Source organism: Tursiops truncatus, chromosome 7, assembly GCF_011762595.2.
Source record: "Tursiops truncatus isolate mTurTru1 chromosome 7, mTurTru1.mat.Y, whole genome shotgun sequence".
NCBI lineage: Eukaryota > Metazoa > Chordata > Mammalia > Artiodactyla > Delphinidae > Tursiops > Tursiops truncatus.
In genome coordinates this window covers 69,650,620-69,677,337 of record NC_047040.1, presented here as the reverse complement: position 1 = coordinate 69,677,337, position 26,718 = coordinate 69,650,620, and the positions used below count along the sequence as shown (strand labels likewise).

Here is a 26,718-nt window from a genome sequence, read left to right as displayed (position 1 = left end):
TTATGGAAACAAATTTTAGTGCCAGATTTTGCAGGTACATGAGTTAAGGTTTTTGAGCCTAATGATTTCAGTCTGGTAGTAAATTTATCAAAGTGAATCTATCAGTTAGTCTACAGATTACTTTGTTTATTTAAATATTTTAAGTTTTACTATGTAGATTCCAAACCCCAGTAGAATTTTGAGATGTTAAGGGAAAAAAGTCCTTTTTCATTTCATGTGACTTGGTCCTATGTTCTGTCTACATTCAAACTATATATTTTTAACCCTTCCAGTGGTTAGGCCCATCAAACTTATTCGTTTAAGGAGTGTTTGAAAACATGATCTGAACTGTCAGGTTTCTTGATTCCTATAATGCTTTTGAAAAGCAGATGTGTTATGTTTTTAAACTGACAGGTAGAAGATGGCTATTTTATTATTTCCCAAATGTTGACAATTCCTTTTATTTCAAATGACTTAAAGAAACTTCCACATTATTTTCTGTGTAGAAAGAACTCTCTTCTGCATCAATCTTTAGTATGTGAAATGTGAAGAGTTGCATTATTAAATCCTAGCATTGTAGGAAACCTTAGAAATCTCATTTAGAAAGTGAGAAAGCTGAATCCCAGATTAAGAGAGCTGCTCAAGATCACTGGTTGGTTAGTGTCACAAGACCATTTCTCCCCAAGGAATGTCTATTACTTTTCTTGTACTTTCTATAATGAGCTTAAGACTTAAGCTTTCTCCCTAAAGACCCATCTGTATTTCTTTCACATCTCACTGTGTAGCTTGTCCAGACACTTGCAGTTCCACCATGATCTTCTGTCTAAACTTGTTCCCTAGAGATATAATTGTTTCTCATCCACAACTTAAGTATCAAATAACCAGAATAAAGCATCTTTTCCTTCTAGCATAAAGGTCTGGAGACCCCAGAAGCATGAGTATAAATCCAGATCCATAAGAGTATAGCTTGATTTCTTCAAGATTCTGTTCAGAGGACCAGAAAAATTTCCTTATGTTTATTCCATATTTGAGTCCACCTGAAGACTGTCTTAAGGCTGTAGGTCAACCTAATTCCTCAGAGCTGTTTTTGATATTTGTAGTTTTATAAAAGGTTAAACTGTGGTCCTTAAATGTGATCTTTTGTTATATTAAAAGTTAGGTTGCCAAATAAAGTTCTTTATGAATCGTATGTTAACACAAATACAAATATACAGGGCTATCCCAGGAATAATATAATATATAATTGTATAATATAATAATATAATTAGATAATATGTTATATAATCTATTACCCCCAAATATATGACTACTCCAAGAATAATATAATGTAATGAGTATAATATAATGACTACTCTAGATATATATTATTTAACTATAATTTATTACATTTTAAATCAAGGTAAATTTGCTAATCCTGAAATTAAATTCAGTATATTTAATGCATTTTTTCAGTAACAGATATCAATCAATGATATATTAGGTATTGTATAATGCAAAAAATAATATGTAAGGACCATGTATTTTCTTTTATAAAATTAAGCTATTTTAGCATACTGGTACTCCTTGATTTAATTAAATTGAATCTTAAAGCAGTCATGTGTATAATTGCCACCTGCCTGAGGTACAGACGCTAATAGTTAAGGCTATGGCATTTGTCAAGAAATAAATGAATTCACAGAAAGTTTTCCAGGTTGAACTGAAACTTCTCATTAGAGTTATGACCAGTGTTACCAATATGACTCACACTGATTATCAATTATATATTTTCTTAATAAGCTATTTTCTCATTTTAAATTTTGTTCCAGTGTATTAACATTGTATAATTGTTATTTCTATTGGGGGGGAAAACTTAATAGTTTACTTTTTTAGGCTCTGAGAGACTTATCTCCATAAGTCTTTATTATGTTTTTCTCACAGGGCTAATAGTGTATAAGTATTACGAGCTTACAAATTTGTATTTGGAAGCAAATTTTTAGGTTAAAAACTTTGGAATTTATCATCTTTTTCTTTAAATAGAACATTGCTTCTATTTGATATTTTTAGTGAAGTACTGTGGATTATTTTTATATTTAATCCTTTTGATAAAATGTATACTTCATATAATGGGTTTCATGTTTTGTGGCTCCCTTATCTTACAGAAAATTAAGTAGTTATAAACCTTCAAACAAACCTATAAATAGCTGTGCTGTGGTCTTGATTTCAGAAAACAACAAATTTAATGTAGTCACTAAAGTCTGGCTATGGACATCCTAAGGTATTCCTCCTAAAAGTTTTAATTTTTCTTTCATTTTAAACTGCTGGGAAAAAATATTCTCAAATCATTAAATTTGCAGAAGAAATATCTGACCGAAAAAAAGGTCTTGTTGGCCTCATGGTATTTGCCAGAGCTCTTCTCTCTCTCCCTCTCTCCTCTTCTTCCTCCTGTTAATTTTCCTCTCCCTCGTCCCCTCAGCCCCCTCTCCTTCTTTCTCCTTCTCCTTCGTTTCCTTCTCTCTGTCTCTGTCTCTCCTCTTCCCACTTTGATCTTTGGTCCCCATTTCATTAACATGAGAGCATAAAAACAATTATTACAGCAGTTAAGCTATCATTCTCCCTGCAAACAGGTTTCCATTAAAAGCAACTCAAATGAATTAGAAACAAGAAATAGGCCTTGTAAAATTGACTTTAAAATCACTGCTTGGTTTTCACTGAGGCTCTCTGTATGAAAATTGATATTTATGCTTAAGAATATTTTACATTCATTTTCAGACTTCACCCTTTACTCCAAGCATTTCTTTTTTGTTAATGATACTTTTGTTTTGTGTGCATTCATTTCAGTCACAGACATTTCATATCAGAAATTCAACAATGGCTCTTCAGCAGCTCCAAATGTTAATATTTTTATTCTTGTTTCCTTTGCTCTGCCATATCTAAATTCTCTGATGAGAAATTAAAATTGAAGATTGATCAAGCCAAGTAGAGAATGTGAAGGATATAGAACAGTGAAGATAAAGTTGAAGACTAAAGTCACAATTTATACTATAAGGAGAATCATGATTATATTTCTTTTGAAATAGGCATATTTTGAATATTAATTCATTGAAATGTATTGTGCACAAAATTAAGATAATGTACTATGCAAATATTTAAATCTATTGACAAATGCTAGTTAAATTAAGATTAAAGTATATTCATTTAATTGAACACATACTCCTTTCTCCCTGAAAATTTCAAAATTACTCATGCTGAAAAAGAATCTTTTCAAAATATTGAATAGAGAAGCTAGAGTATTCAACGTATTAATGACAAATTAGAAAAATACGAGGTAAAAGAAAAAAGTTTTTTTTTAAAGAGCAAGTAAGATGTTTAACTATTTTTAAATTTATTTAAATTATATTTATATAAGCAATATTTATTTAAACTATATTTATTGATGGGTTACCATGTGTGAAATACTGTGCTAGGATATGATTTAACAAATTTTTCCAATTTTGATTTACCTTTTTTTACTTTGTGATGATCTCAGGTTGATCTGCATTTTATGAAGAAGATTCCTCCAGGTGCTGAAGCTTCAAACATCTTAGTTGGGGAATTGGAGTTTTTGGATCGAACTGTAGTTGCGTTTGTCAGGTTGTCTCCAGCTGTACTGCTTCAAGGACTGGCTGAAGTCCCAATCCCAACCAGGTACAAAGTATAAGAGCATCTTTTGCACTTTTCTTAAGCCATTTATTTGTGGGAAAAAGGTGTAAATATAGTTTCCTCTGAGAGTTTTTTCTAGAAACTAAAGTGTAATTGACAAAACTATTGTTTCTTCTTGTTTGTGGAGGAGGGCAAAAAGTGCTTTAAAAATTATTCAGTCCTTTCCTCCTTCCTCTCAAATTTCTATGTTTTCTTTTAGGCATGCTCCTCATCTCTGACTACCCTGGTCTATATCACCATATAAATCCTTTCTTTCAATTTTGGTGAAAAGTGATAAAGTATTAGGCTTTTCTCAAAGATTGCATTAGACTGTGGGATCCTGTATATGAGTGTGATCGTACTTAAAAAGATCAAAGTTTTCAAGGCCTGCCTTATGCTTGACTGAGTAGGCCCTCAGAGTACATGTAAGTGCCGTCATTAGGATACTACCTGCTGTATCTAATGTACTATAAGATTCAATCTTAGGCACAGTATACTTCACATACATAGAGTCTTAAGAATCATTGGTAGTAGCATCACGGTACTGTGGTTGAATCTGAATCAAAAGTACAAATCTAATTTGATTACCTGAACTTGTCTTTCATTCAGCTGTACCTAAAAACTAACAACTTTACCACAATACAAACTGAATTTTGTTGTTTATTATTTATCTCTATGTTATAGAGATAAGACTGTCCATGGGCAAATTGAAAAAAGAATATTGTCTACAGAACATTAGGTTCCTACCAATTCCTCCAGGGGACCTTGTTTTCTTTCCTTCTCCCTCCATCAAATGCGATTCCTGTATATAGACAGCCTTTTACTCTGATCCTGTTCCTATAGCAAAACATATCTAGGTAGGGCCCCATTTCCTACGTGACTGCTGCCCTTTGTTTGATGCTATAATTATTTCAGATGCTGTTAATATGCCTCCTCGTCCAAACACTGAATGCCTTAGCCAAGTTAAATTGATGAAAAGTTCAGGTGCTGTGGCAACTGGGTTTGTAGAATGTTTCTTCTGTGGACCTTTGGCCTTAAAACATAGCAGTTTACATCACTTTGTGTTTTGATTGTGGTTAAGATATTCCAAAAATATGGAATAGTTTAGTCAGGAGAGGCCTCATTTTATTAGAGCTCAGCTGACTGGAAGGGGATTCAGTGTTTGAGTGCCTCTTCCTGAATCTGTGGAAGAACAGATTTGAGGCAGGTAGCTAGTTACCAATTCAGGTTATAGAGAGAAGTGTCTGTTCATCCAGTAGAAGGCTACTGAGACTTCTGATACATACCAACTTCTATTAAAAAAGGGGAAGGATGAACTGGGCACATTAAGGTGGCCTCTGACTGTATGATCAAGGCTGCATTTTTCTATTTACACCCTGTAATCTATTCAGAGTTTCTGGGAATTTGGGATTCAGATTTAAGATGTGAAACTTACTAACCATAGAGGTACTACTTTAGTAGATTAAAATTCTTTTTCATCTTCCAAGCAGTGCATTCTTGTTCTACCACTTAGGAGGGTATCCGATGAACTCTGAGTAAATGATGGATATTTATGACAATGATAGCTCTTGTGTTTCAAAGGAAAGAAAAGGAAAATTCCCAGGAGTAGAGAAAAGCCATAATGGGGTTATATACCCTCACTTTGAAAACTGTAAGGTTTAGGTGACCTCATTTCATACTGACATAGCAAAATGTGTCTACAGAACAATGGAGGAAAAATTAGGGGCACAGTAGAGTCACTGTATGAGGAGAGATTTAAAAGACTAGACTAGCTTGGAAAGGTGAAAAATAGAAGAAGATTAGTTAGACAAATAAAATAAAGAAAGCCATTCAAGGTTCCTAATTATCCTTTCTTAGGAGGACAAAAGGGCACACCGTGTATATAACAGTAGCACCTAGTAAAAATGTCAGAAAATAATTTTAGGACTTTATAAATAGCCCATGGAATAGAAACCTGAAAAGTAGCAGGATGTACATAGGTTAGGAAGTTTCTTGAAAGTACTATACTTGATAAAGCATCTGCCACCACACTAAATTATTCCTGTTTTAAATGTATAGTAGACATTTCTGTATAGCAGAAGTTGACTTGGATTCAGTAACATCTGACACAAAAAGTTAATGTCACATCCTCTAAGACTGTGTAATATATGCATCATGTAAAAACACGTACAATCTCTAAAGTTTATAACTAAATGAAAGGTAGAATTGTAGTACCTATTTTAGCACACTTTAAAAGCCATTAGTCTTCACGTTTAAGAGCAAGAACCATTTAACAAATGAATACTGTAGAGTTATATTACAGTATATAGGTCATCTTAAAATTCTCACAATTTCCCTGTAGCATTGACCTTTTCAGAGATAAGACAATTACTGGTCCTCCAAAGTTAAAACACATGTTGATTTCTTCAAAAGCTCCAGTTGTGGTGATGTATTTGCTAGACTTTCAACCTAATTGAGGTGGAATATCACAGTTCAGCTGCTACTTTTATTCCTGCAGCATTGGAATTAATAGTTTTTTTTTTTTATCCTAACTGATCTTTGATTCCCGGCAATCATTTTTTCTATTTAATGTAAATTTACGTACACCTACTGGTTTTTTGACCCTATGTTCTTTCATTGTTTATACTACTGTATTACCTTTTCCCCCTTCTAACTAATTCTACAATTTACATATCAGTGAGTTCTCTTTCTTACAATTCAGAAAGGTTTAATCAGATTTTACTTTTCTCAACTTTCTCCTCTAAGGATTATAGAATCCTAAAACTTCACACTAACAACTGTGTGGGCACGATAGGTAACTAAATGAAGGAAACAGAGCAAAGTAACCAATTGCTCAAGGATCTCAAGCATGAGTCATTTTGAAACATCATAAAATATTTGAAAACCTGTAATAATAACCTGTGGAAAAATATGGAACTATTTTACATCGAAATCCCTATCTTCAGTAATTCCTTTGAGATGAGTGATTCTGTACTACTAAAATTATTTTTTATTTCTACCTTGAAACATTTGTGTTTTTTTCTTCTTAATTACAGATTTTTGTTCATTCTTCTGGGACCCCTGGGAAAGGGGCAACAGTACCATGAGATTGGCAGATCAATTGCAACCCTAATGACAGATGAGGTATTTATTCAAGTTCATTGGGAACATTTCCCTTTACTAGGTACACCTAACTTTTGGAGTTCTGTATTCATGACAGTTTTCTGTGAATCAGATTTCTCTGTATTGAATTCCCCTTCTTTTAAATGCTTGTACTATAAAATTTCCTTTGGAAAAATTTGTTGAAAAGGGGTAATAAATTCACACACATGAACATTTTAAAACCTCATACTCTGAAGAAAATTTGTTATTTAGTGACATTTAGAATGTATTTATTAATATTCCCTTTGTAGCATATGTGTTGCCAAAGTGATCACCATTGTAAATATCACTGCAGGTCTTGTTTGGGGCAAAATAATTTTAAGGTCTCAAAAAAAACCAAATACAATGTCAGTTTATCTGAATAGTATACATGACACCAAAAGCCATGCAACGTCTATCAACTCTCTTTATAATTGCCTAAATGTAGATGTTTTTAACCTGGGAGTCTTTTAACCATTAGAGGAGCTGAAGATTTCAAGAGGCCTGTGATCGCTGCTACAGCCCACAAATTTTTCTATGTACAAAAATTTGTGTGTAGTTTTCTTGGACTGGAAAAAGCTTTCATCAGCTTCTCAAAGAGATATATGTCTCAGAAATGTAAGATCATAAAAATAAACATAAAAAGTAGTATCATATAACTGGTTTCTTGGATTCTACAACATGTTATGAAAATCTGTTTTTATTATTTTATTGTTTTTATTGTAAAAGAAGAGCATATGCAAAAATCACAGACGGGACATAAATTCAAAAGTCAGTAGTAAATAACAAAGAGATTATACATTTCTAGAATATCATCCAAATAATTTAATAATGTATTTATTGAAATACATGGCTTCTGATACTTGAAATCTTTGAAAAGAGCTAATTAGTATTACATATAACTTTTCCTAGTTTTATGAAATCTGAAAATTTGAACTTGTGTTTGGGGTTCAATATTAATTCTTCTATTATATCTGTTCAAATTATGTTTACTGTTTTATATGAATCAGTTATTGATATTTACACATAGGAAACCAAAAGCTAGAAGAAAAACATTTTTTTCATCTGTTTCAGAAAGAACCAACTTAATGAGTGTATCAGTTTCCTATGCATAAAAAATTACCACAAACTGGGTAATTAAAACAAAAGTAATTTATTTTTTCATACTTTGGGAGGCCAGAAGTCTGAAGTCAAAATGTCAGCAGGGCTATATTCTCTCTGGAGCTTCTAGGGGAAAGTCTTTCCCTGTCTCTCCAGCTTCTGGTGGCTCCTGTCATTCCATGGCTTGTAGCAGCAAAATTCCAGTCTCTGCCTTTGTCTTCACATGGCCTTCTCCCCTGTGTTTCTGTGTGTCTTCTCCTTTTCTGTCTCTTTATGTTTCTTATAAGGACACATGTCATTAGATGTAGGGCCCACCCTAATCCAGGATGATCTCATCTTGAGATCCTTAATTACATCTGCGAAGACCCTTATTCCAAATAAGATCACTTTCTGAAGTTCAGGTGGACACATATTTTGAGAAGACACTACTTAGCCTACTATAAAGAGTAACATATTCTGTTGAGGAAATCTGGGAGAAGACAGGAGAGTGACAAAAGGGCTTCATGAGTTCCACAAACCTGTTCTAGTAGAACTCTCTATGAGAAGGCACTGACAGTATCTTTACTTTTAGTGTTTCCATATTGATTAATATTTTGCAATTTTTACAGTATTGAAAAATAAATGACACTGTGTCATAATTTAACTACTGTCACTTTCATGCACATATGTTTCATGGTATATTATGTTTCCACATCTAAGACATTAAGATATTATGTTGAGATATCTCTGGGGCATGGGACATCTTATGTGGTGAGAGGAGCATATTGTGCATAAATACTCAAGTTATCTCTCTTCCTAACACTTCCTTTCCCCAATTAGGAGTCAAGATTTTCTCAAAAGAAAAGAGTCAATTCCAAAGTTATTGACTAATAAAGTAGACATAGAACAACAGAGAAACATGCATGGTTTTAAAATTTTAGATTTAGAATGAGAGCAGAGAAAGGACTTCCATCTATTTCCTTGGTAAATGAGAACTACCTAATTTGAGAACAAGCATCAGCTCTTGAATGAAGGCTCAAACATGAATCCTTTAGACTTGAAAGTTTAGAGCTTAGCTTTGGGGCAATTTTTTTAACTCTCTGTGAGCAGTGGGATAGAGAAGCAGAAACTCAGCCAGAAAGTTACTCCAAAAATGAGAGCTGTTAATTATAATAGGACATTTAAATTAAATTATGATAGTACATTCATTGAATATTAAAAAAAATGTTTAAATACTTTTAAAAGAGAAAAAAAGTTTTTATTGTTCAAAGCCCAGGTGGAGAAATTGTTCTGCTTATATAACTGCTTTGAAATACATTGAACAATTATACTCATTAAGAATAAAATTCAATATGTTGATTCTGGGCTTCCCTGGTGACGCAGTGGTTGAGAGTCCGCCTGCTGATGCAGGGGACATGGGTTCGTGCCCCGGTCTGGGAAGATCCCACATGCCGCGGAGCTGCTGGGCCCGTGAGCCATGGCCGCTGAGCCTGCGCATCCAGAGCCTGTTCTCTGCAACGGGAGAGGCCACAACAGTGAGAGGCCCAAGTACCGCAAAAAAAAAAAAAAAAAGTTGATTCTTACAGTTTACTTTAGTTAAGAAAATGGTGAATTGTATTGCCCTATTAAGCTGTAAATTCCATGAGAGCAGTTACCACTTAATATTCATTTTTGTTCCCTGATTTTGTCAGGTGCTCAAATAAATATTTGTTGACTAAGCTCTGTTTGTTCTTTTCCTGTCTGTACCAGGAACTTCTTGTAGGTAGACTGTCTTTTCCTTTTGTATCTTCAAACTTAACGTAGTGTCTGGCCCTCAGTCAGGGTTCAGTAAATTTTTGTTTAAACGAATTAATGACTGAATGTTCTAGTCATCCTAGCAACACCTTATCTTGAGTCAGTGTAATCTATTTTCTTCCTTCCTGTTGAGCATTACTAGGAAGAAATCATATGATTTTGTTTATTGGTGCTACTACCAATTTATTAATCCTTTTATATAGTCTTAAAAATTATTAAGCATTCCAAAGAGCTTTTGTTTATATAGATAAGTATGCTGATATTTATCATAAGAGAACTGAAAACTGAGAATTTTAAAATGTACATTTGTGAACTTATTTTAAAATAATAGTAAAGTCATTGTATATTAACATAAATAACATAGTTTTATAAAAACAAAAGCCAAAGCAAAATCAAGGGATTCTTTTTCTTTTTCTTGTTTTGGATTTTTGCACCAACAATTTTCTCTATTACCTAGCTCTTAAGTCAACACTGACTTGTTCTGTTCAATTAGCAAACATGCCCAACATATAGTAGCTACTTAAGAAATACATATGAAATAAAAGTCCAGGTTTTTCCCGTCCTTAAAATTTCTTACTCCTTAACATAGCATGTACCACTGAAATGTTGAATGAATCTGAATCTCAACAGTTTTGAAAGACTGATCTCTACTTGGTCCTGAATATCATAACTTCATTTATCTCAGTGTGTTACAGTATGATTTTTGTCACCACCACTCTACTGAAACTGCTTTCTGTAAGGTCACCATTTACGAAATATACTATCCTGTGTTCAGTACTTATGTCACTTGATCTCTTACTGGCATTTGACATTATTGAACACCTCTTTTTTTTTTTTTCTCTTGAAGAACAGCAAAAATTATGTGCTTTGTTTTGACACTAAATCTTTGAGGTTTGTGTTATTGCTTACCCTGAGGTAATAAATATACCCTTCTATATTCTGTCCAATGAGTTTAATACTTTAACTCTCATATTTAAGTTTTTAATACCTAGAATTGCTTTTTGTGTGGAATGTGGGTAAAGATCCAATTTCACTTTTATATAATTACTTGGCTTATTATCATTTATTGATTAGTCCATCATTTATTCAATGGTTAGCATTAGTTTATGCCACGGTATAAATATTGTTAAAATTTCTAATATATTCTATAAATTTTTATCTCTATTTTAAAGCAAGGGCTTTTTTCAGGCAGTTTGATTTACACATATTTAAACAATGTTTGCCAAACTTGAATCATTAATTCTAGTTTAATGAGCTTGCGTCTATCCTCCTTTCCCTTCTCTCTCTTTTTTTTTTTTTTTACGGTACGCAGGCCTCTCACTGTTGTGGCCTCTCCCGTTGCAGAGCACAGGCTCTGGACGCGCAGGCTCAGCAGCCATGGCTCACGGGCCCAGCTGCTCCGCGGCATGTGGGATCTTCCCGGACCGGGGCATGAACCCGTGTCCCCTGCATCGGCAGGCGGACTCTCAACCACTGCGCCACCAGGGAAGCCCCTCCTTTCCCTTCTCTTACTCTTGCCACCAGAAATTTCAACATTCACCTAGCATTCTAAGAAAAAATAAGTGTGTGCAATCATAGAATAAACTAAGCTATAATATTTTACACTAAAAACTTCTTTAGTTAGAGCTTCTTGTTCAAATTGTTATAATCACATGTGAGATAACTGGGAGATGAAAACAAAGAACACATTAAGATTTTATAATTGTTTTTTATCTATAAATGATTATTTTCCTTCTTTAGGTATTTCATGATGTTGCTTACAAAGCTAAAGATCGTAACGACTTGGTATCAGGAATTGATGAATTTCTGGATCAGGTTACTGTTCTCCCTCCTGGAGAATGGGATCCAAGCATTCGAATAGAGCCTCCCAAAAATGTTCCTTCCCAGGTATGTATATACGAAAATACTCTTAAGACTACCATCATTTTGTTGTGTTTTTAATATATGTACTAAAATAGTATAACCAATCCAAAGATTCAAATGATTTAAATGATAACTTCTGTGATACTGTGATTTATAATATGAAACATGTATCTGGTCTTTGTCCCTATTTCTGGCAGAGAGCTCCTGAAATGCTTGGAATTTTCTAAGTGATGAAAGCAACAAAGATGTCTTTTGTTATGTTAATGAGGTTACTCCCTGGAAGTTACCTCCAGGGAGGTGAGAGGGGCTAGAGTTTGAGTTCAATCACCAATGGCCATTGGTTTAATCGATCATGTCTGTGTAATGAATCCTCCACAAAACCCCAAAGGGACAGTGTTCAGGGGGCTTCGGGGTTGGTGAACACATAGAGATTGGGAAGATTGGTGTGCCTGGAGAGGGTATGGAAGTTCCTTGACCTTTCCCCATGCCTTGTCCTATGCATCTCTTCCATCTGGCTGTTCCTGAGTTATATCCTTTTATAATAAAACTGGTGATCAAGTAAATAAAATGTTTCTCTGACTTCTATGAGCCACTCTAGCAAATTAGTTGAACCTGAGAAGGGATTCATGGGAACCCTCAGATTTATAGCCAGTTGATCAGAAGCACCAGCAACAACCTGAAATGGGGTCTGATTGGTGGGCAGTCTTGCAGGACTGAGCCCTCTACCTGTGGAATCTGATGCTATCTCTGGGTAAATAGTGTCAGAAATGAGTTAAATTTCCCACCACATTTGAATTGGTACCAGAACCTAATAAATCTCTAAAAAGGCAGGGATATGAAGTTGTAAGATCTTCCTTCTTCCTATTCAACACAGATTTAGTGTATTGATGATATTCTACTAAATGACAGTCTCATATGCCTAGAAAGATTTTAGACCCACCTTAACACATACTATACTGGAGGAAAATTGAAATTTTAATAAAAATAGAAAATATGCTTGAGAAAAAGCTCATTACCATCTTTCCATATTCTGATACATCACTTTGAAATTGGCAAGTGTTAGGAAAATTCAAAGGCATGGTTTAGTCATATTGCATGGAAAACTCCCTGTTTCTGCTAATCACATTTATGATTTGAAGAATTTTTTTAAATAATTCTTTTGTTTCTATTACTTTTGTGTGGGCATATGGTGTGAAAATTGTAAAAATTCTCCCTATAAAAATCGAATGTGCATTTTACTTGTTATACAATGCAGAAAGATAGAAATAAAGACCATTGCTGTTGTTCGGGGTGAGATTCTTATTGCAGGCATGTCTTTGTTGAGAGTGGTGGCCAAATGTCTTAAGCCCACTCATATTGCCATCTCTATTCCTGTTGAATCTGCCTCCTCCAACTCTCTCTGCTGTCATCTACCCAAGCCTTGCCTTTGGCTCTTGTCCCTGTGGAGTTCAGCTGCCTTAGTAGTTGACTGTGCTGCCTTAGTTGAAGCAACAGATGGCCTAATTGACCCAGCTCTAGACATAGAAGCTTTTCTGGTTAGCCAGAGGTGGGTAAATGAGCAGGTGTACTACTTAACCATTTCAGTTGATCTACTACTAAAATAAAGTAAGTTGCTTAAAGAGTAATTTTAACAGTTTAAATGGTCTTATTTTTGTACTTGCATACACCTTTGCACTTACAGTATTAGCAAAGGCAGTATAATGCTTCTTGAAGTAATAAGAAAGAATCTCTTTAATTGATGTTATTTGGAAAAATTTAGTGAAAATACTAATATGTTGAATATGAGACCTTAAAATTCACTTGTTAACACCAATTTGCTTTTCAAACATTAAAACTAAAGTCAAGCATTTTTTAAAAAATTTATTTATTTTATTTTTGGCTGCGTTGGGTCTTCATTGCTGCGTGCGGGCTTTCTCTAGTTGCGGCAAGCAGGGGCTACTCTTCGTTGCGGTGCGCTGGCTTCTCATTGCGGTGGCTTATCTTGTTGCAGAGCATGGGCTCTAGACACGTGGACTTCAGTAGTTGTGGCACATGGGCTCAGTAGTTGTGGCTCACAGGCTCAGTAGTTGTGGCGCATGGGCTTAGTCGCTCCGCGGCATGTGGGATCTTCCTGGACCAGGGCTTGAACCCCTGTCCCCTGCATTGGCAGGCAGATTCTTTACCACTGCACCACTACGGAAGCCCTAAAGTCAAGCATTTTTGAAGCACCTTCCCTTTGAGAAATGATGTTTCTGAGGCAAGTGGAGGCATGGGAGCTTTGTATTTTCAAAATTAATTTTATGAGACTTTAAAACCAGGATTAATTGTTGGATTCTGGGTATTGAGAGGCAGTAGTAGAAAGAACATTGAATTAAGAATCAAGGCACCTGGGTTCTGCTATTATCTATTTGTATGATCTTAAACAGATGCCATAACCTTTCTGTACTGGTGTTCTATATCAGTGTGTCCAACAGAACTTTCTGCAATGATAGAAATGTTCTATATCTATGCTATCTAATAAGCCAAGCCACTCCTGAGCACTAGAAATTTGGCTACTGCAACTGAGGAACTGAATTTTTAATTTTAATTAACTTAAATTTAAATAGCCATGTGTAGTTAGTTACTATAATGCTAGACAACACAATTTTATATAATGAGTTTGAATTAGATACACTCTGTGTTTCTTTACATTAGTATTTTTTAAATGTATGTTGGAATTGAATAATAGATACTATGAAACTATGTTTTCTTTGATTAAAATGAATTGAAATAAATTAAGCACTCTGACTTCTATTCATTCAAATAATATTTTCCTCCATGGGATAACCTCCATGGTTTTTATTCTTCCAGAATGTGCAAATCACAGTATTTTTAAATACTTTTTACTTGCAGTTAAGAGAAGAATAAACAGTCACCTCAAGGGATACCCTTGAAAATACTGTTAGAACATTGTGTCAGTCATTATAATCACTCCCTTGTGTATACCCTCAACTTCCTTGCTTTTCTCTCATGCCATTTACTTGCTTGTCAAAACCACAACACTGTGTGAGTTCATTTCTTTGGTCTATACCTCCATTGATGCAGCTGAGAGTGGCTGAAGGAAAACATACAACTACATTGACTAATCTCATATAATTCATGACCACATACCTCAGGTAGGCCCTTTATATTACAAGTTCATTATACTCTACTTCCCAAGTTCAATCCATTCTCTACATTATTATCTCACACCTGTTTTCTCTCCTCAAACCTTCAGCACATGCTTTCTGACTTTCAGATGTTGACTTGCTTCCTACTTCCCTAAGAAAATTAAAATAATCAAAAGAGAACTTCTGTAGATTCCCAAAACCATATTTGTCTACTGCCAGCACCTACATTCTCTGCCTTCCCATATATCACTATTGATGAATTATCCAAAGTCAGCCTTCTATCTGTGCAGTAGATCCCATCTCTTCACACCTACTCAAAAACATTACTTCCCAATCCTCCTCTTTCTCCCCTATATCATCAGGTCTTTTGTTCTGTATTATATCATTTTTATTAGCAAACAACATTGTTAATTTGTAAATCTTAAAAAAAGAATTCTCAATGCCACTATCACTGCCAGCTACTCATCCATTTCTTTGTTCCCTTCTATAACCCAATGCAACAGAAAAGTTCTCTGTACTATCTGCCTCCAATTCCTCTCCTCCAATTCTCTCATTTTTTAATTGAAATATAGTTGAAGTACAATATTACGTTAGTTTCAATATACAACATAGTGATTCGATATTTAAATATATTATGAAGTGATCACCACAGTAAGTCTAATAACTATCTGTCCCCATATAAAATTATTACAGTGTTATTGACAACATTCTTATGCTGTGTAATACATCCCCATGACCTATTTACTTTCTAACTAGAAGTTTGTACCTCTTAATTCCCTTCACCTATTTCACCCATCCCCACACCTCCTCCCCTCTGGCAACCACCCATTGTTCTCTGTGTCTATGCCTGTTTTTGTTTTGTTTGTTTGTTTGCTTTGTTTTCTAGATTCCACATATCAATGAGATTGTATGAGTATTTGTCTTTGTGTGACTTATTTCACTTACCATAATATCCTCTAGGTCCGTGCATGTTGTTGCAAATGGCAAGATTTCATTCTTTTTTATCCTTCAATTCTCTCTTGAACCTACCTCCATAGGGCATTTGCCCCCATCACTTTACTAAAATTTACTTACATGAAGGTCGCCAAAGACCTTCACAATGCTAAATTCCAAGGTCAATTTTCAGTCTATATTTTATTTAGCCTATCAATCAGCAGCCTTTGACAGAATTGATGACTCCCTTTTCCTTGATATATTTTCTTTTCTTTGACTCCTGAAACCCCACACTCTTGGTTTTCTTTATACCTCACTGGTGACTCCTCAGTTTCATTTGCTGGTTGCCCCTCTTCTCTCTGATTTCTTTATATTGAAGTGATGCAGGGCTCAGTCCTTAGTGGTCTTCTCTCCTCTACACTCATTCTCTTGGTAATATCATCCAATCTTATAGCTTTAAATCCTCTCCCAAATTTATTTTTCACCTTGCACTTGCAAGTTACTTATCCAAATGCCTATCTTGTGTCTCTACTTGGGTGTCTTTTAGATATCTAAAATTCAACATGCCAAAGTTGGAACTGAATTATAGATTGCATTATTTCTGTACCTATATACATCTTTGCATTTATATTATAAAAGGCAATATAATGTTTCCTGAAGAATATAAGAAACTCTGATCTTTTCTCAAAATCTGTTCCATCTGTACCTTCCCGTCTCAATAAGTGTTAACTCCATACTTACAATTGACCAAAACAGAAACTTTTATTCTTCTCTCTTATACCTGACTTTAATTCTGCCAGGAAATACTCTTGGCATTGCCTTCAATATTTATCCAGAATTATACGATTTCTCGCTGTTGCCACTGCCACCCCCCTAGTTCAAGCTACCACCATCTTTCTCCTGGATTACTGAAATAGCCTCCTAACCAGTCTCCTTGTTTCTACCCTTGGCCCCTAGAATCTGTTCTCAACACAGCAGCCAAAGTGTTAGGTCATGCTACTCCTTTCCTTAAAATCCTGCAAAAGCACCTCATTTCATTGAGAATAAAAGCCAAATACTTACCATGTTCTACTAAACCTATAGAGTCTGGCTTCCCTTTACCTCTCAGTCGTCTCCTGTCTCTTTCTTGCTCACTCCTCTCCTTGGCCTCCCGCCTCCTTGTTCTTCAAACCCTGCAGCCACACTCCTGCCTTAAGTCTATCCCACTGGCTGTTCTTTGCCTGGCTGTTCCCCAGTTATTCTATGGCTAATTCTCTTGACTCCCTCAAGTTTTTCTCAAATGACACTCCATTTGTAATTCCCAGTTCCTCCTCCCTATACCTCACACCCCCGCCTTAGTCTGCTCTAAATTTTTACTTTTCCATAGTTTTTATTTCTTTATTTTTTCTTTATTATATATTCTGCATTTGAAAAAAACCATTTGATATCATATCTCTCTCTAGAATCTGGCATGTACATAATGCTACATGAATATGGACATCTCAAGGATCTTATTAAATCCACCAAACCTTTCTCAATCCCCAAAAGGAAGAAGCAGATCTGTTCAACGTTTCTTTCTAATAATTCACGTTGGCGATATCAGAAGAAACTTGGAAACAAATTTTATTTATTTATTTACTTATTTATTAAAAAAATTTTTTTAAGACATCTTTTTAAAAAATTTATTTATGTTTTATTTATTTTTGGCTGCGTTGGGTCTTTGTTGCTGCACTCAGGCTTTCTCTTGTTGCGGCGAGTGGGGGCTACTCTTCGTTGCAGTGCACAGGCTTCACATTGCGGTGGCTTCTCTTGTTGCGGAGCACGGGCTCTAGGCACGCGGGCTTCAGTAGTTGTGGTTCGTGGGCTCTAGAGCGCAGGCTCAATAGTTGTGGCTCACGGGCTTAGTTGCTCCGCGGCATATGGGATCTTCCAGGACCAGAGCTCGAAACTGTGTCCCCTGCATTGGCAGGCGGATTCTTAACCACTGCACCACCAGGGAAGCCCTATTTTTAATTTTTATTGAAATATAGTTGATTTCAAACTTGTGTTAGTTTCAGATGTATAACAAAGTGATTCAGTTATTTATATACACACACACACACACACACACACATATATATATATATATATTCTTTTTTAGATTCTTTTCCATTATAGGTTATTACAAGATATTGAGTATAGTTCCCTGTGCTATACAGTGGGTCCTTGTTGGTTATCCATTTTATATATAGTAGTGTATATATTTTAATCCCAAACTCTCCCTGGTTTTTAATCTTTTTAACACACTATAGAATTAATTTACTTACATTTTTACTTGTTTACTGTTTGCCTTCCCCATTAGAACATAAGCTCCACAGGCCTGATTTGTCCCCAGGTATACAGTGGTGCAGCCTAGAACCTGACACAAATTGCCTCCCAATAAGTGTTTGTTGACTGAATTAATAAATTGTTTAATTTGCCTAGTCAAATATCTACTCACCTATTGATTTTACTTAAAATGTCTGGGGACTTCCCTAGCAGTACAGTTGTTAGGACTCGGCACATTCACTGCCATGCCCGGGTTCGATCCCTGGTCGGTGAACTAAGATCCTTCAGGCTGCGTGACTTGGCCAAAAAAAAAAAAAAAAAAGTCTGAGAAACAAACAAACAAAAATTTCCTATATTTTCCTCGGAATATTCATTGGTACTATACATACACAATTCTTTTTTCAAAAACCTTTTTGCCTTACTAGAAGATGACCACTCCTTGAGAAATTGTTACTTTAGAATGACAAATATCTTTCATGGTTTATCACTTGCCTTATCAGTGTATAGCTCTTCCCACTGTAAAACAATGAATTAATTTATGCAGTCAGAGATAATTCCCCAGAAGAACAAATATCACTTGCCTTCCGAGGCTTGCTAAGAAATCTCTCCCTAGGTGATTATTGGGTATTGAGAGTACTGAGGGCCACTATCACAGCCCTTTACTGTTGAATGATAGTTAATTTACCTGTAAAGGCCATTCCTTCACCAGTTGACGGACATACTCTCTTTTATCTTTGAACTTCAATTCATTGTATCTATTTATATACCCAGGAAATTGCAAAATATTAAGCAATGAACTTTCCTATATTTTGTGCGTTTCAAAATGTATTTTTTGTCATGTTTTAAATCTGTACCATTTTATCTAAATGTCCCATTGTAATAAGACCATTTGATAATTCACACTTGTTCACGTTTACACTAAACACAAAGAACATGTTTACATGTTTACACTATTTTGGAATGGCAGTCAAGTAAAAAGTTTAATTTCACCATTAAAAATTTTTTTATTGTCCTTTAAAGCACTTTTGGGCTTCCCTGGTGGCGCAGTGGTTGAGAGTCCGCCTGCCGATGCAGGGGACACGGGTTCGTGCTCCAGTCCGGGAATATCCCACATGCCGCGGAGCGGCTGGGCCCGTGAGCCATGGCCGCTGAGCCTGCGCGTCCGCAGCCTGTTGCTCCACAACGGGAGAGGCCACAACAGTGAGAGGCCCGTGTACCGCAAAAAAAAAAAAAAAAATATTTATTGTCCTTTTAAGCACTTTTGAACACATTGGGGTGCTCCAAGATCACCAGTAGGTAGGATTTTCTGATTTTTTTTTTTTTTTTTTGCACGGTAGAGGGCCTCTCACTGCTGCAGCCTCCCCCGTTGCGGAGCACAGGCTCCAGACGCGCAGGCTGAGCGGCCATGGCTCACGAGCCCAGCCGCTCCGCGGCATGTGGGATCTTCCCAGACCGGGGCACGAACCCGTGTCCCCTGCATCAGCAGGCGGACTCTCAACCACTGCGCCACCAGGGAAGCCCGATTTTCTGATTTTTTAAACTCTCTGTCACTGACAAAAGTGGGCGGAATAGACCTATGGGGAAACAGCACTTACATAACCTCAGTTAATTTGTCATTGGCTCAATTAGAAGCTTCCTTTTGCAATAGTCTTTTGGATCGCTTTGTGTTGGAAAGAAGCTTGGGTAGGAGGATCTGAGCCAGGATCAGAGAGGGAAATATATTTTAAAAATAGCTAATGATAACAGTTAATGCTTATTGAACAGTTGAACTAGGCCAGGGATATAACACCACTAACACCTCTTCACCTCGACCTATCTTAAACCTGGTCTCGCTCTGTCCCCATTTCTTACTTTATTTTCTTTGTATCTCTATCTCTACCTGACATTGTAAGTTTGTTGTTTGTCTCCACTAACATAATGCTTTTTCTTGCTCACCTTTACATCTATAGCATCCCATAAAAATGAATGGCACACACTAGGCACTCAATAATTAGTTGAAAGAATGAATTAATATTCATCACCTTATTTCATTCTCTCAACCACACTGATAGGTACTGTTATTATCACCAGTAAAAGGAGGAGGGAACTTAGGCTTTAGGTGGCTAGATAACTTTCTAGAGGTCATATAACAAACAAGTAACAGAGCCCGGGTTCTTAGCCACTCTGCATATTATTGCCTCAAGGGAAAAAAAAATTGTTTTTGTTATTTACAACTAGCACCTGAAATTCAAAAACAAAAACAAAACAAAAAAACTTCCCGCAGGAGAAGAGGAAGATTCCTGCTGTACCAAATGGAACAGCAGCTCATGGGGAAGCCGAGCCCCACGGAGGACATAGTGGACCTGAACTCCAGCGAACTGGAAGGTTAGTGAAAAGCCCTTGTATGGGACTTCAAAGACCGAATGATATATACCTTTTTTGTGTGTCGGGAATTGCTGTTTTGAGAACTAATTTGTTTTTATACTTTGGATACCTACTCTTTGGGGGATGAATATGCCAATTAATTTGATTTCTCTGTAGTTACTAATGATTGTCATTATTATTAAACCAGAACAGTGAATACACCATTCCATTTTAATATACCTAGTCTTTCGTATTGCTATGCATTAAAACACATTCACAGATTCTTAGAATGAATAAGAAAACTGTCAGTTGCCTTTTCCAAAAGAGCCTGTTGAAAACTTCAAGCTCAGGATGGAAATGAAAATAAATACCAAGAACTCAGTCTTATAGACCCTGTCGCATTACATGCAAGTAGGATGTATATAATAGTATTTTTTATTTTTACGGTAGTAATTTGAAAGAGTTATATGATTTATATTTCTAATCACACATCTTTGAAGAGATGAAAGCTTCCATTTATTTCTTAAAATGATTCTTTATGGTGTTTTGACAGCTTGTCTCTCTCCAAGAAATGTGTGAGCAGAAAATCAGAACCTTTGGGTGGGTCTCTCTTCAGGGAATGTGTGCACACAGCCTCCATTATAATTGAAGGCAATTGCAGAGGCTTTGCAGGATTGGTGCTCCTCTCCCCTCAGGGCCATTTCCTGTACTGCTTTCACTGTGTCCTCTAAGATGACTTTCCAGTTCCTGACAACTCTGTGCATTTTAATTCTCCTGCGTTCTTTCCCTTTATCTATGTTTTGTCTCTGAGGAGATGTCTTCCTCAGGCTCCCGTACCTAATTTGAGATGGTTCAAACAATTTTTTCCTTTTCCCTGTACTAGAAACATTGTTACTCCTTCTATTTACTTTCATATTTTCAAATGCTGTCTTTTTATTTCTGTTGTTTTTTTTTTTCTCTCTCTCTCAGGTGTAACATGCCACATAGCTTAGATTTTTTTCAAAGTTCACTTTTCCTTACTGCTTCCTAAATCCTCCCAGGTCACCAATATCCGGTATCTTCGCTTCTCCAGAGTTCTTCCACAGATTCTGTTGCTGACATGACTTGAAGTATCCATTACTCATCTGCTCTCCTGGAGTTGCTGGTGCACATCTGGGCTGCTCTTGCACTGTTCTCTGCAATGACCTCCCACTTCCGGATTTAGATTTATGCTGCTAAAAGCACGTTTATGACACAGTAATATAACAGCTATTTAGACTAATGTATACCCTAATAAGTAATTAATTAGAAAAGAGTGGTCTAATAGAAAGTACTATCAAACCTATAAATATTAACTACTAAGTAATAGTTCATAACCACCTCAAATTCTTTTGGGGATTAGGTGGGGTAGAAATCATAACTGAATGAATAAATAGACTCGTAGATTAAATCTGTTCTGAATTGTGACTTTGGCAAGTTAACAAATCATTCAGAAATGATCCCCCAAATAAAAATTATGTATGTGTTTTACTAAACACAGGTAAAGGAATCTAACCTAAGATGATCTTTGCGTGTGTGAATTTCACAGGTTCTTTGCAAGCTTCTCTGAATTTTAAATGTCCTTTTTTTTCAATTGAAATTTCATCCTTCTCAACCTCTCCTACTCCACATCCCTCTGATGGAAACAATCACTAGAAAAACATAATGATTCTATCACTCACATAACAGTAAGATAGTTACTAATATGTTACTATTGTGCCTATATTAGGGCAATTAAAAATAATAGAATTTATTCTGAAGAGGTACATCTTTCAAGGCAAATCAGAATTTATTTCTCAAGAGAACAATCATTTTTGAGGTGATTCTTAGATTGCCAGATTATATTCCTATTTAGAAAATAAATAACAAGACTTTAATATTTTTCCATAAACCAAGTATATTTAGCATACTGGCAGTATGTTGAACATAATAGGTTTTTTTTAACCTCCATGTAGGAACTTAATCACAGCCTTATTCATTTTAATATGACATCTTTATCCCATAGAACACAAAGAGCTTTTGGTAGTCAAATGTTAAATCTGCATATTGTTATTAAATGTTCAAAGAATGAGAATAGCTGTTTAATGCTCTCATTCCTAACAGATTAGAAAGTTCCAGTCCTCAGATTTTAGGCAATGTTTCACAATTTAATGCTTCTCTCTTCCCCACCCCCCCAAAAAAAATAATCCTTCAAATGCTTTAATGTGGTTTTTGGATATATTTAGAACATATGCATTTTTCCCAAATAAGGTCATTATTGTCTTGTGAATGATAGATGTTTGAATATGTTTAGACAATAGTGGATCAAAAGTACATTTATCTAGGTTGCTTATTGTAAGGTCCCTGTCTTAGTTTCCTAAAAATGAAAACAACTCTGGAACTTATGTCTCTCTACGAAGTATTGTCATCCATAAGGTCATTTAAGTGCCTGTCTGGAGTATTATTTGGCAAGGGTTTTTTTTCACAAAGAGAGTGGGTAACTGGAGCCATGGTTATATGCCACTTTTTCTCTCTAAGTTGATGTTCACTATTGGACTGTACAAAAATCAGTTTACCTTCCCTCCTTCACTCTCTGCTACACTAAATGGAATGTAAACAATTAGAAGATATTGCCAATGATTGAGGATGGTAGGCCTGATTTTAGGAATAGGTTATTGTAAAATGGCACAGAGATTAGAGTAATCCTTAACTCTCATTATTTGAATTTTGATTGATGAACAGCTGTGAACCTTGTTTGAGAGAACCTAGGATTTTTTTGGCTGTTGACACAATATTTGGTTAGGGATTGAAGTGACATAGTGGTACAAAGCCATTCCTGTAGATCATCATAGTAAAACCTAGCATGTTAATATGGGTCTCATCTCTTCTGATGGAAAACCTGTACTGTGACCTGGCAACAAAGCAAATGAGCATTTTGATTTATGTGATTTTTATGTTTGTATGTCACTATTGTGTTTTCCCCCCTGTCTTAGGATTTTTGGGGGACTTATTTTAGATATCAAAAGAAAAGCTCCATACTTCTGGAGTGACTTCAGAGATGCTTTCAGCTTGCAGTGCTTAGCATCTTTTCTGTTTCTCTACTGCGCGTGTATGTCTCCCGTCATCACATTTGGAGGACTGCTAGGAGAAGCAACTGAAGGGCGAATAGTATGTATCATGCTTTTCTCTGAACTTTGAAACTTAATCAGCTTTTACGATTCATAGTTAGATGAGTCTGCATTTAATTTTGGTTTCCTTTATGAGGAGAGATTTGATGTATGGTCTGGCAGACAAAGTTCATACGAATTTCCTAGATGACTAATGGAACTGGTAATCAGGGAGTGGAATATCTCAGAACAACTAATTCTTATCTTACACAGGGTTCTGATCTCATCCCTGGCCCCCCAGTCCTAGGCTAGCTTTAGCCTCTGGTTCTTGTCTCATAAGAGGTCCATTTTCCTATTTATATAGGCCATGCTTCTGCCAGACATTTATTATGAATACATGTAAACTTTTAGTAAGCAAAAGAAAAGTGAGATAAGGAAGGGGGAGAGGACATATCCCTGTCCACTACCATTCACAGTCTGCTGACCGCCTGCCGCCTTTTTTTTATCCTCCTACCCCACCTCCTGCCCAAGGTTGCTAGGCCCTTCATAGCAAAGGGAAAAAAGACCCATGTATTTTACATATTTTCTCCCCGGTTATAATCGCAGCCTGCACAGCTTAGATAATGGAATCATTTATATCTCTACACAGAGTGCAATCGAATCTCTCTTTGGAGCGTCCATGACTGGGATAGCCTATTCTCTCTTTGGTGGACAGCCTCTTACCATATTAGGCAGTACAGGACCAGTTTTGGTGTTTGAAAAGATTTTGTTTAAATTTTGCAAGTAAGTGTTATATACTTTTGGCCCTCAGCCCCTTTCTATTTCTCTACTGTATTTAATCTTCTTCCAACATCACATTTGGAGATCTGCTGGGAGAGGTAGAAGCTGCTGATTTGATTCAGTTTGCCATTTTTGTCTCTCCATGGAAATAAAGGAACAGTAAAATATTGATGTATATTGTTATGTATTATTTATAAAACATTATATTCAGCTCTAAGCACTGAGAAACCTCTTTGAGTTTTGTACCCTTAGGTGTTCCCTTTAGACAAAGTCTTGAGTTTAGATACTCATGGGATGTGAAGCTTATTTACTTTCACTTCCTGAATTAGACTTACTTCCATCTACTTAAAATGGTGGCAAGCTGTTAAATGACCTTCTTTCCACTGTTCTTTTCCCCCTCCTAGAGAATATGGGCTGTCCTACCTATCTTTAAGAGCTAGTATTGGACTTTGGACTGCAACCCTGTGTATCATACTTGTGGCCACTGATGCAAGCTCCCTTGTCTGCTATATCACCCGGTTTACTGAAGAAGCTTTTGCTTCTCTTATTTGCATCATTTTCATTTATGAGGCCCTGGAGAAGTTGTTTGAACTCAGTGAAGCATATCCAATCAACATGCATAATGATTTGGAACTGCTGACACAATATTCGTAAGTACCATTTCCCCCGTTGGCTGTGGGGCTTTTCTTTCTACCAATATTGCTATTGTTATAAGAAATACGAGGAACTTACTCAGCAGATAGAGTTCCTTAAATTGATTCGTGACCTAAATCCCGGTCTCTCAGAGTTGAACAGGATTTTAAGAGTCATCTAATCAGCTGCTCATCTGAATACTTGAGTTTTCATTATAACATCTTTGCCAAGAATAACTTTTTGAAGTTTTATTCGTCGAGCATTCCCTATTAAGTAGATAATGAACCAAGATCAATTTTACTATACAGAGATTTTTTTTTCAAAATATTTTTGATTTTGCTCTTCCTTTAGGACCTTTTCCATGTAATGTAATCCAAAGAACAGAGTAGTGAAAGATAAGATTTCAGATTTAAAGCAGTGAGATAAAAGAGACTCATTGGGGCTAAATTGCATAGTTTGATGTTTGAAAATATGATAAAGTCTTAAACAAAATATCACTGAATTGAAATGTATTTTTGCTTTTGGAACCTATGACATTTATGATAAAAGTACTCACATATTGCCTGTTGAGGGTGATATTACAGTTTAAGATTAAAGATGGGATTGTACCTATTACACGTTCTAGTTTAGTATGTCAGCAGTTTGGGATTTCTCTAAGGCTGTATTTGCAGAGTATATGTGAACATTATGTTACTCTTCTTTGATTTAATTTTAGGATTTTTTTGTTGTAATTATATATACATTTTAAACAGTGAATATTTGAAACAATATGTTCTTTACCAGGCATCAACCTGGCATTATAACCTCTGCATTAACTACCAATGCTCTTCTTATAAACTGCTCAGATAGGCCCTCAAAATCTTCCTTTGAAGATTTATCATCTTTATTTAATATTAGAAGTTGAAGTTGTTGAAATTAGGCCAAAACAGTGCAATATTATAGTCTTGTTAAGAATGATGTAATGATATAGAGTTGAAAATAAGACGACTTTTAGTACTTTGAATTTTTCTCGGTAATTAGAGATAGGTTTAACAGTGCATCCCTGTTTTAGAACAAAAAAAAATCAGAGTGGGATATAAAATAACTTCCCCAATAAAAGTAAATGGTGAGGGTGTTGTGAACAGGATTCAAGTGCAGATGAAGGAGGTGTCAGGGACACTCAGAAAGCAGGCAGATGGGAAGAACAATTTGATCAGAATGAGATGTAACATTGATACATGCCTTTTCATTTATCTTTAGTTGAAAAGAGAGCAGTGTCACCTAATTTGGGTATCTTTGCGAGGATATGCAATTACCTCTGCTTGAATTTTCAAACCTACTACATGCCAGGCACTGTGCTTGGTGCTAGGGAAATCATGAACAATATTCTGTTCTCAGTGAGCTTCCAGTTTAGTAGGAAATGTAGACAAACAGACAACACAATGGAATAAGTGCTGTGTTAAAGGATTGGTCCAGAATACTATGGTACTACATCAGAAGAGCACCTAACCCAGATTTCAGGTTCAGAGAAGACTTCCTGGAGGAAGTGGCATAGAAGACCAAAAAATCAGTAGGAATTAGGTGCTGAGGAATAGAGATGGAGAGTGGTTTAGATGGAGGGAATGGCACAGACTTGGATGTAAGGAATTTATTAATGCTTTGAAATATTTGTCCAAAGTTATATAGCTAGTGGTGAAACAAGAAATTAGACTCAGGCTTTATGACCCTGATGTAATTCTCAGTAACTGAAGTTACTGCTGTAATTTTAAAATTTCTTTAAAGTACTGTTTCTCAACCACTGATACATATACAATCAGAGAAAAGCAGACAAAGCTTAAATAGGCAGGAGGGTTTTATAATCAAGTATTCATCATAAAGTATTCTTCCAAAAACTCCACTGGATTTTTATGTCCTTAAAACCCATTATAAATGAAAAAGATGGTGAATAATAAATGCATGTAGGTATAATAAATAACTATAGAAAGTGGTGAATGATTGCTCTAGCAACTATCTAGCAATTTCAGTCTCTAAACATCAGT

The 26,718-nt window shown here is 35.7% G+C and overlaps 1 protein-coding gene across 3 annotated transcripts in view; it reads left to right on the top strand.

The window, feature by feature from the left end:
* SLC4A10 (solute carrier family 4 member 10) overlaps positions 1-26,718 on the top strand; it is a 224,765-nt gene that overhangs the window by 110,163 nt on the left and 87,884 nt on the right. For all 3 annotated transcript variants that reach the window (XM_033860084.2, XM_073807645.1, XM_033860093.2), the window contains 7 exons: positions 3,485-3,642; positions 6,672-6,759; positions 11,371-11,517; positions 20,104-20,204; positions 23,174-23,348; positions 23,937-24,070; positions 24,472-24,717. In XM_033860084.2, coding sequence (XP_033715975.1) covers positions 3,485-3,642; positions 6,672-6,759; positions 11,371-11,517; positions 20,104-20,204; positions 23,174-23,348; positions 23,937-24,070; positions 24,472-24,717 — 1,049 coding nt within the window. The remainder of the gene's footprint in view (positions 1-3,484; positions 3,643-6,671; positions 6,760-11,370; positions 11,518-20,103; positions 20,205-23,173; positions 23,349-23,936; positions 24,071-24,471; positions 24,718-26,718) is intronic.